This window comes from Spermophilus citellus (assembly GCF_964194105.1).
Source record: "Spermophilus citellus genome assembly, chromosome: 3".
Classification (NCBI taxonomy): Eukaryota; Metazoa; Chordata; class Mammalia; order Rodentia; family Sciuridae; genus Spermophilus; species Spermophilus citellus.
Window position 1 is genome coordinate 13230107 of NC_138184.1, and position 11839 is coordinate 13241945.

Below are 11839 nucleotides of genomic sequence, written 5' to 3' on the forward strand. Positions count from 1 at the left end.
GTATCTACTCCACCATTTTTATGTGCTAGACAACACTTTTGAAATTCTAGCAATATATAAATGGTGAGCAGATTGATGGTTCTGGGGGCCAGGCACTGGGCAGGGAGAAAGGTGGATGGGGCTGTAACAGGGCAAAACTTGGGATCCTTGACTTCTGGCAACTTTTCTGTTTGTTATTTCATGAGCATAAATAACTGTAAATATTAAGGAGGTTCAGTGTGATATTTCCATACATGCCCATGGTGAACACTCATCAAATATAGCCATCCATTATCCACCCTCTCCAACCTGATGTATAGTAATCTCTATTCTATATTCAAGTTAGCATTTATTTTATTTTATTTTTATCTTCTTCAGTTGAGAGAGACCATGAAGTACTTTTCTTTTGGTATCTGCCTTATTCACTTAGCACAATGTGCTCCAGTTCCATCCAAATTGGTCTAAATGACAGGATTTCATCCTACATAAGGATAAATAGTATTCCATGTTGTATATATGCCACGTTTTTTTTCACTTCACTCCTCTGGTGATGGGCACTTAGATTGACTCTGTATCTGAGCCTGTGTGAATGATGTAGTAAGACATGAGCATGGAGCTTCTCCTTGCTCTGTGTGTTCATTTCCTTGTTATCAGCACTGATAAGCTGCCTGTGATATTTTGCTCAGTGTTACCATGGTGGAATCTTACTAAAGGGTCTGTGGATTTATCTCTGTCTTTTTTTTTACTACAACTTGTTAATCCACAATGTACTCCAAATGGAAAGTTCCATTAAGAATTATAAATAAAAAGGGAAACAGAGCAAGCCATTTGTAAATAGTTTAAATGTTAATGTGTTCTCCTTTCCTCCTGAACTCATCATTGCTGTTCACTTTCTCCCATGGAATCCCAAGCTGTCATTGCTGTCCAGGTGCATCCTAGGCTTCAAATTCCCCTCATGTGCTTTCTTCTAATGAGAGCTGGTAAATGAATGAGAACACCATCTTGATGACCATGTCAACCCAGACACAATATTTACAAAGACTGGTGAAGTCTGCTTTTCAGGTTGATGTAAAAACGTGGAATATTGAAATAAACAGATTTGGGACCAAAAGAAATGTTGGCATATGACAATTCATTGATCTTGATCTCTGCTACATAGAGATGAGAGAAGACAGTAATGATGAATATTTCATTTAAAATAAGGCTTTTACTTAAGGAAACCTCTTCTACTGCCCTCCTTCTCCACAAACATTGGATCCCCACACTGTTCTGGACTTGCCAGAATCCTGAATTCCCCTATTCAGACAACCTCATCAATAACATAGCAGTGTCCTTAGCTTCTATCATTCTAGAATTTTGACAGTCAGGAACCAGTTCAAAGCTTTTTCTGCAAGTGGTCTAAACTATTGTTAATGTCCTTGCATTTTGCACTTTCTATGCGAGTCAGCATTCTGTTACTCTAAACAACAGCTGAGATAATTGATTTATAAGGAGAGAACATTTATTTTGGCTCACAGTTTTCAAGATTCCAATCTGTTTTGGATTAGCCCCATGGCTTGGCCCTATTGGAATGAGCACATGACCAGGGGTGGCAAGAATGTGGCAAAAGAAAACCCCTGACCTCATGGCCTGTAAGTTGAAGAAATTGAGGAACAGATGTGGGTCCTACAAGCCTTTTCAAGGGCAATTCCCAAATGAAATAAGATTTCCCACTAGACCTTCCTCTTAGTATTTCTACCATTTTCCAATAGCTCCAAGCTGGGGACCAATCTTTAACAAAGGGCCTTTGGGTGACACTTAAGATTGAGACTGTAGCACTGGCCTTGAGGTCTTCCTCAGTTCTGTAGTCACTTTGTTGTCTAGATGACCTTGATGTGGCTTTGGTGTCACCCACATATAGAGACTCTTTGTCTACAGTCTGTGGAGCAGCGAGTTGGAGGGGTCAGGTGGATGGTGTCCCAGTGAAGGCCCTGGCAGGACTCTCCTGAGCAACAGTGGGCACCACATCAAGGGCCCAAGAGCCTGGCCTCCTCCATCCAGCCCTTTGACGACTTCAGCTTTCACAGGTTTTAAAGCCACTCTTCCCTGGGGTCTCCCTTCAGGAGCTCCCTGTCCCCAGGACTCTTTCTAAGGTTCCACATTGGATCAGCCTTTTAACTTTCACCAGGAAATCTCAGTTGTGTGAATATAATGGGGCACTTTCCCAGTTATTTACAATAAGGGATTGTCTTTAATTTTAACAAACCAAATCTTACACCTTTAACAAGTGACCTCACAAGTGATGCCTTGTTGCCCTGGAAACTCTTGCAGAGATGCATTCTGAGGTGATGTAAATGAGAATAATTCTGAAGATTTCCTGCCTTTTTGTTGGATCCTCTTTCGTTCCCATCATCCTCTACTTACTGAAATTTTCCACTCATTCACTATGAATTCCTAGAAATATGAACCCTATGTCATCTGTGCCTGCAACTATGATGTATCACACAGTTCCTGGTAAGGAGTTTGTCCTGTGTGAATTTTAGTTAAATAGAATGAAAATTAAGAGATGATTGAAGAGAAAGAAGGGAGAGTCTGAGCCAAAAAACAATACATGGGCTGATGATCTAAGAGGCTTTGAGGCAGAAAAATAATCCAGACTCATGGAGGTAGATCTTGATAATAAAGCAAGAGAGGGAGTGAACTCAGCACCCAAAGACTATCTGCACTCCCCAACTTCTTCACAGTAGTCAAAGTATGGAAGCAGCCGAGCTTCCTGTCTGTGGATGCATAGAAAAGGAAATGAGGTATATCCATAACTGAGCTCTTCAGTCTTTAAGAAGAATAAAATACTGTCATTTACAACACAATGAAGGGGACAGGCCATTGTGTCCCATGAAAGAAGCCAGACAGAAGCAAACACTGCATGTACTCCTATGGGGAGGTCAAAGGAGCCTCAATCTACATACAGAATAGTGACACTGGAGGCTGGGAAGGAGGCAGGAGGAGGAGGAGCAGGGGAGGCTGGATAACAGGTACAGGAACACAGGTGAATAGGAAGACCCAGTCCTGGTGTTTCACAATGAGTGTGTTGGGTGGGGGCTGCAGTGCCCAGATCTTGACATGTGTTTTATGAAGATCTGAAGTGAGGAGCACAAACCTGGAATCATAAGGTAATGATATGGGGAGGGAAATTTTCCTTAAGCAGTTTCATTCAGCACACACCATAGTATATGCTAAAATGCCACAATCACCCCTGTTGATATGTACAATCACATGTAAGTAAACATTAAATTAAAGATTTTATAACTCCACTCAGCATTTGCCGGTTGTTTGGACCATCTGATACACACTGTCTCTGGAGGTTCCTGGTCACTCCTTCATGAGGTAACAGGACCTTATGGTCACCAGGCAACGAGCTTGAGGTCACAGGGGATGATGAGCCCCCCACCCACAAGCTGTGTGGACCAGGCCCGGCTCCCAGACCTGATGTCCAGCTGGCTCTGGAGAAGCTCTCCAATGTTAAAGCTCAAGGTCAAAGAAAAGAGAAGCTTCTGATACAAACTCCTTCTGCAGGGATTCTCCCCAACAAAGAAGTGCTCTATCTCTGGGTGTTGAGTTTTAGGACTAAAGTGAACACCAAGGTAAGGTATTTAAAGTTCCCTTGATGACTTTAATGTGACTTTCTCTGTGTATTCATGAAGTTGAGCATAGGTTCATGTTCCTAAACCATTTGTATTTAATCTTTTGGTCACTGGCTCAGGCACATTGATCATTTCTTCTTGAGTTTTTAAGATTTTAAATGTTTTGAAATAATCTGTACATGTCAATTTTGCTACTTTGGATTTAATTTACTTTATTTTTAGGGTAAATTTTATTGTCCATATTTGAGGTTTAAAACTTGATGTTATAGGGGTAACATCATAGGTAGGTAAATTATTAGTAGTAATGAGGCAAATTTACACAGTACACAATACATCATATGTTTCCCTAGTTTTTTATTTTCTTATCAGTGTTTCTTTTAATTTATTTTTTTTTAAATATTTCAATTAGTTATACATGACAGAAGAATGCATTTTGATGCATCATACATAAATGGAGTATAACTTTTCATTCATGGGGTTATACATGATGTAGAGTAATACACGTCTTATAAACATGTATGCACATAGGGTAATATGTCTGATTTATTCTATTATCTTATCAATTTATTGATATGCATAATTTAAGATATTTCATTCCAAATTATTTTCTTAATTCTACAAATTAATAGAGAGTGGCATATTAATTAAATTCATGTATACAGTGTGTAATGATCATTTTAGGATAGTCAACTAGTCTATTTTCTTAAACAATTTCAGAAACATGTGTAATTGACATGTAATAATTGTATGTAGGTATGGGTACAGTGCAATACTTTAATACTTGTGCACAGTAAGTATTAATAAAAATGAAGATAATTATTGCTTCCATCTGTTCCTAACTACCTCTGCTCTGGAGAATTTGACCTCCACTTTCCTAGATATTCATAAAGTATATAAAGTGTTACTATGAACATTTCCCCACTTGTGCTCAATTGAAGAATGTGTTCAATAAGGTTTAACTGTTTTATATATAATTGTTATAAAATTGTCATCCTTGATCCTATGGAGAGAACTGGATGTCACCGTGTGAAGGGCAATAAGCCAGGCACAGAGAGACAAGTACAGCAGGACCTCACTCACATGTAGAAGGTACAGAAGTTGCTCTCACAGCAGAACAGAACAGAATGTGGGTTCCCAGAGGCTGGAACGGGTAAGGAATCATGAGGGACAGAGAAAGTTGGCCCCAGGGTACTAAGTTGTAGTCAGGTAGGAGGAATTGGTTCTGCTCTTCTGTCACAGAGTACAGTCATGATAAGGTCCTGCATATTTCAAAAATGATGGAATCCAATATCCTTTGCAATTAGTGCTTTATAATTATACATAATTTTGGGATTCATTTTGACATAATCATAAAGCATGGAATATAATTTGCTCCAACTTAGTCCCCATTACTTCCCCTTTTCCTCCTCTCCCCCTTCCCTTTTTCACTTTCCTTATTTTTTAAACCACTCTTGAGTGTTTTCACCACAAAGAAATGATAAATCTTGGGGAGGTATATATGCTTACCTTGATCTGGACATTACCCAATTTATACCAGTATGGAAACACCACATGGTGCCCTAAAAATATGTGACACTTATATGGCTCCATTAAAATTCTAATTCAAGAAAATTAATCTCCCCAATGCTACTTTTTTCTGAAGGTAATCTTGGGAAATAAGCATAAATTCAGACCAATGTTGTGAGGAATAAATGAAATGTGTGGAAAATACCACAGAAAGTGGTCATGGTACAGGGTGTGAGTAAGACCATGTGTGCCTCTGGGTTTGGAAGACATTTTGCTTAAAAGTTGAATTGTCAACCCAAATGGATACACATGTACATACAAATGTCCATTTCTTCATCTTTTATGTGAGAGATGGGATATGAAAAGAGCCAACTTTGAATGAGCATGAAATGGGAAGACAGCTCAGGTCATGGTGCCTGAAGAGAACTTTATTCATCCCTTCAAACTCAACTCACATCTGAAGTCAAGAGCCATAATTGGTCCCTTATTAGAAACATGAGTTTATTAGAAGCATGACACTCTAGGTATGATTGGCAAAGTGTGATGAATATAGGATGGCTTGTCTTATGGCTTCATATTAAAAAACCAACCAACCAACCAACAAACAAACAAAAACAGTGCATGCTTTTCTGATAAAAGGGAAATAGGAAAATTCTGGAGACATCAGAGGCTGTCTTCCCAATGTGAGTCAGTGTTTTGAAGACATACGATTCCTAAGCAAAGCAAGTTTCCTAGCTTCAAACATGGAAGTAAACTATATGTCAGACGAGGGATATGGTGATGGGAGGTTGGGACTTTGGGAAGGTGGCATTGATAGATTGGTGGTAATAAGGGGAGGATTTGCCTGATTCCACTCTGATCTCAGGGGAATCTATGCAAACTCTTCCTTTCCTGTATACACCAGAGTCCTGCAGGGAAATCAGGTGCTTGGAGGTTAGAGTAAAAAGAAGGTCATGTGCCTAATGAGCAGATAGAGAAAGCTGTAAACTATGATTTCTCCAGTCTCCCTGAGTGCACACCCTATGGCACACTTGATTCTTCAGGATCTTGAAATCTGACTTGAGGACCAAAGCTGGACCCATTTCTGTTCCCTTGTCTTGGGCCAGAGCCTCACTCTGCACCTTCAACATCCAGGGAAGAACTGAAGCCTGTGCATGAAGACCCTCCCATCAGAGATGCCACCCAGGTGAGAGTGGGGACCCAGCAGACACTGCAGGAGGGGACTGAAGAGAATGAAGGCAGGAGCTTTCACCTGAGGTTCCCTGAGAGCCCAACTAGCCTGGACTGCAGCCCAGAGATGGTGGTGTCCTTTACTAGATTAAGTAATTTATTAATGGATTTATAAGGTACTAAAAAGAGAAGTCACTAAGAAATCAGCAACACAGGGTCACTGTTGACCATTTACTTATGGTCACAGAAGCTCAATTAGAAGAGGGATGGGAGGCATGAAGTGGCTCAAATTAAAGTGAAATGTAAGTCTGCGTACCTTTGCAAGGAAGGGGAATGGGTAAATCCAGAATTAAGTATGAAGAGATATGCACTGGGGGGAGCTCGTTTAATAAAAATTACAAAGGAGCATATTTCAGCACATTTTCATATTTGTAAGAAAGATCCAGGTTTAAGATTTTTTTTCACAAATAAATCCCTGTAGGAGAAACTCTTGATACAGATATTTCACAGAATCTTGTTTCATTCTGAGTATTATCCAAATGAAAAATAAATTTACATAATAAGTGAAAATGGGCATGCCATAGAGTTTTATTTTGCAATTATTTCATAAACAGTCAAGATGAAGTAAATTGGAAAGCTGTTGAATTCTCTATTTCAAATTATTAAAACCCTTATCTTTGGGTAGGAGTGTATTCCTTCCCCTTCTTTCTTTTTCCATTTTGTTCTTTCAGACAGAATATTTTTCACTGATTTTGATGTTGCCACTTGTTTCTTTTACATAAGCACAGCACATATGTGGAGATGTGTCTGTGAAGAGTGTCTGCAAATCTACAGATTTTAATGTCTTCCAATAGATGAGTGTTTGTTACTGAGTTCCTGCCAGGGCTCTTCATTCTGAAATATCTGACTCAATAATCTGATATTTCTTCACTTGGGAATCCTCAGTTTAAATAGCAATGCTGATGAAAGTTTTTCTGCACTTTTTGTGCTAATAAGTCACCTTTTCAGCACATTTCCAATTTATTTTCTGTTGTGTCTCTGTGTCTTGATTTTGCACAGTTAGATGTAGGTGCATTTCCAAAAGCCTCGTCATCTTGGCCAGCAGTTGGAAGGCATTCCCCTTCATCATTTCACTAAAGATCAGCTCCATCCTCCACAAATAAATGTGAGTTTATATATCTTTAGATAAGATGCAATCATAACTTTATGTTCTACTTTCTAATCTTTTATTTCCAAGTCTCTAGCAATTTATTCTTACATTTTATTCCTAGTACCCTGATCTGATCATTATACAATAGTGTATTCATGTATCAAAACATTTTTGAAAATACCTGATAAAAATACCTATACATTATTATGTGTCTAACAAAATAACACTTATAAAAAGTAACATACCCTCAAGCCCAAGAACATCCATGAATTGATTCCACAATTCATGGAATAAAATAAATGGTGTCTAAGGAGAATGAAATGCTAATCACCCTGATTTGATCAACACACAACACATATATATATATTGAATTATCACATGTATATTCAAAAACAGGTACAATAATTCTGTGTGAATTTTAAAACAGAAAGAGTCCTGCCTTATCTGCTATGAATCTAGGGAAAAGCCAATAGGTTCGGTGAGCAGGGAAGACAGATGTGCCATTTCATATTGAAAGTTCTCAACTTTCTATACGTACTTTGGCATCTGCTGTTGTGTATTGTTGATTTTTGACTTAGGTCATTTTATTATTTGAAGTGTATAATCTGTCAGGTGCCTTGACATCAGGAAGGGTTAGGGTTAGTGGGTGGGAGGAGAGGAGGGAATGAGAATGTACTGGGGACCAAGGTGGACCCAATTATATTCCATGTATGTGTGATTGTGTCAATAGGACCCCAACATTAGGTTTCACTGCAATGCACTACTAAAAACATTAAACAGTAGGTTAAAAAATGTTACTACTTTGGTCTTTTGGCTAATTTACTTTTGCTGCTTAGGTTTTTTGCTGAGCACCTAGTAAGGATCACTGGGTTTGGAATGCTGCTAAATCCAAGGCAGCCTTTTCCTCCTGGAGAAGAGACACCTGGGTTTGCAAGGTCCTGTTCCTCTGGGTCCACGTCAGCTCACTATCTGCCCTCACCTCTTCATGTTCCTCTCACCCCTTTGCCTTCACTCTCCTTTTCTCTCACTCCCCATCCTTCTCTATTTCTCTTCCTCCCTCTGTTTACTGCACAGATTTTCATGCTCCTTTGTAAACACAGGGAAGAAGAGCAGCATTCTTAAGTGGATCTCCTCATTTGTTCATGGAAACTGTGTTGAGTGGACTCTCCAGGTGCCCTGTCCACATTCTGTAGGGAACTGATCATCTCAGCTGTGGTGTCGACACTCACAGCCTTGTCAGGGTGATTGGGACTGAGAGGCCATGCAGAAATAAAACCATGAGCCCAGGGTGTGTTGTGTGTTTGTGTGTGTGTGTGTGTGTGTGTGTGTGTGTGTGTTCATGTGCCTCATGGAGGGCTCGGAGAAGGGGTACCTGAGCTTATATATTCCAGGGTGACTCTTAGCAGCTAGAGGTCAGAACAGAACTTAACCCTCAGGTGGTAGCAAGGAGGGAATCCTTTGCAATTCACAGAATATCTTTGCAGCAAATCTAAGGAAAGAGATTCAGGATGTGGATGAAGTTCTCCTTTTACCTTGTAGCCTCAGAGAGCAGTGAGGCCAGCTCATTCCTCAACATTCTCTGACACCATCTCTCATCTCTCCCCCTCCTATTCCTTCTCCTTGCCAAGGCCTTTGTTTTAAGCCTCGGTTTCCTGAAACAATCACATTTCTGAGGACCTTTGCACTTACTATTCCCCTCTTGAAGACCACACTGCTGAGGATCATTTGGGGCTCCTGCCCTGCCTTCCTTGTGGTCTCTCTTTGGATGCCCCTCTTCCTGCTGGTTTTCCCTGCATTGCTGTAAAAGTACAAATACCTCTCTACTCTTTTTTTTTCTTCATAGTACCCATCACCATTGGACATATTAAGTGATCTTAAAATATTTTTCTTATGTTCTCTCCCTCTCACTGGGTAATGGAGATTTTTGTCCTTATACATATTACTGATGCAATAGAGTTGATACTTAATAATTAGTTATTGTTTATTATTAATTAACATAATTGTACAACTTTATAGGTATAACTATATGTTTCCATACTTGTGTAAATATTGTAATAATTGCATAAGGGTAATCAGCTTAATTACCTGAAACATTTATCATTTCTCTATGGTGGAATACTCAAAATCCTCCCCTTTAGCTATTTTAAAATATGTAATATATTAGTTTTAACTATAATTATGTACTGAGTAATACAGCATTAAGTTGTCCCCCGTGACAGGATTCAAGCTTTCATTAATAATGAATATTATTCCACTGTGTATCTCTACCACATACAAACAACCAATAGTCATATGAAAAATGCTTAAGATTGCCAATTACCAGGGAAATGCTTATTAAGACTGCACTAGAATATCACCTCACACCAGTTAGGAGGGATGTTATCAAAATGACCAAAGATATCAGTGAGAGGGCCAGTGAGAATGTGGAGAAAAGGGGAATCCTTATTCAGAGTTGGTAGAAATGCAAATTAATGAAGTCATTGTGGAAAAAGTTAGGGAGCTTCCACAAAAGTAAAACAGAGTCACCATGTGAACCAGATATCCTACAGCTGGCTATGTAGCCAAAGAAATAAAATGAGTATGTTGTGGAGATATCTGACCTTCCTAGTTTACTATGCATAATTCACAGTAGCCAAGACACAAAGTGTTCATCAGGGGTGTTTGATTTGTATTTCTGAAATGCATGAAAATCTTTACAATTCTGAATATATGACTTTTTAGTGAACCACGCAGTGAAGTAGAAATTCATTATAGAGATGGCACGATATCCCTTAGGGGATAAGACACACAGATCTTCTATGGAAGTTAATTTCTCTCCTTTCCCTTGTTTTTTTTCTTTTTCTCTTTCTGTGGGGCTAAGGTTGAAACCCAGGACCTTGCACATGTTAGGCAATATCTCCACCACTGAGCTACTCCCTAAATTAATTCTTTTCAGAAAAATATGTATCGTTTCACTTCAATGATGTGAATAATACCTATCTAGGGAAAATAGTTATGCTCTTTTTCTCATTTCTGTAGTCACATGCATATGGAACCAGGGAATGATACTCTGCATTTAGAATTCCTTCTTCTGGGACTTGCAGAGGATCCAGAACTGCTGCCCCTCATCTTTGGCCTTTTCCTGTCCATGCACCTGGTCACTGTGCTGGGGAACCTGCTCATCATCCTGGCCACCATCTCAGACTCCCACCTGCACACGCCCATGTACTTCTTCCTCTCCAACCTGTCCTTTGTGGACATCTGCTTCACCTCCACCACCATCCCCAAGATGCTGGTGAACATCCAGACACAGAGCAAGGCCATTTCCTATGCAGGCTGCATCACCCAGATTCACTTTTTTGTACTCTTCGTTGTGTTGGATGACTTTCTTTTGGCTGTGATGGCCTATGACCGGTATGTGGCCATCTGTCACCCCCTGCACTACATGGTAATCATGAACCGCAGGCTCTGTGGATTGCTAGTACTGGTATCCTGGGTTGTGAGTTTCCTACATGCATTGTTACAAAGCTTAATGATGTTGTGCCTATCCTTCTGCACAGACATGGAAATCCCACATTTTTTCTGTGAACTTAACCAGGTGATTCAGCGTGCCTGCTCTGACACCTTTCTTAATGAGGTGGTGATATATTTTGCTGCTCTCTTGCTGGCTGTTGGCCCCCTCATTGGCATCCTTTACTCTTACTGCAAGATAGTGTCCTCCATCCGTGCAATCTCATCAGCTCAGGGCAAGTTCAAAGCCTTCTCCACCTGTGTGTCTCACCTCTCTGTGGTCTCCTTATTTTATGGCACAAGCCTAGGTGTGTACCTCAGTTCTGCTGTGACTCAAAACACACACTCTACTGCAACAGCCTCAGTGATGTACACTGTGGTCACCCCCATGCTGAACCCCTTCATCTACAGTCTGAGGAACAAGGACATCAAGAGTGCTCTGAGAAGACTCTGCGAGAGAAAGATAAAAGTGTCAATTGTTTTGAGACTGAATAAGTGCCCCTGATTGCAGGGCTCAGAGCCTCCAAGTCAGAATGTGGGATTCTTTATCAGATTCTGGAAGCAAAACTTGCTCCTTCTGCTTTATTCTTGCATTTCAATTTCTTTGATTTTGAATTCTGCATACAATTCCACCGAATCATTATTTTTTTGCACACTCTGATCTCTATGAAATTCAATCCTTTTCATTTGTCATTTCTGAACTTTCTCAAAATATTCCCATCTTTGGATGAGAAATTCTTGAGAATTCTTATATGTTCCATGAGATATAATTTTAGAAATCAGTTAATCTCAAATGGCATGTGTCATGATATTTAATTATTTATTTTGCTAAAAATAGTCATAATTTATATTCATTGTGAAAATATTTATCAAATAAAATTGTTTTCAATATTTTATTCTGGAGGCAAATCTCAGAAAAAAAATT

The 11839-nt window shown here is 39.5% G+C and overlaps 1 protein-coding gene across 1 annotated transcript; it reads left to right on the top strand.

Moving 5' to 3' along the window:
• Positions 1–10453: 10453 nt before the first annotated feature.
• Positions 10454–11419, top strand: LOC308643282 (olfactory receptor 7A10-like; the record flags this gene model as incomplete). Its single annotated transcript, XM_081283189.1, has 1 exon — positions 10454–11419. The coding sequence occupies one exon, from the start codon at positions 10454–10456 to the stop codon at positions 11417–11419; it is 966 nt and encodes a 321-aa protein (XP_081139315.1).
• Positions 11420–11839: the final 420 nt, after the last annotated feature.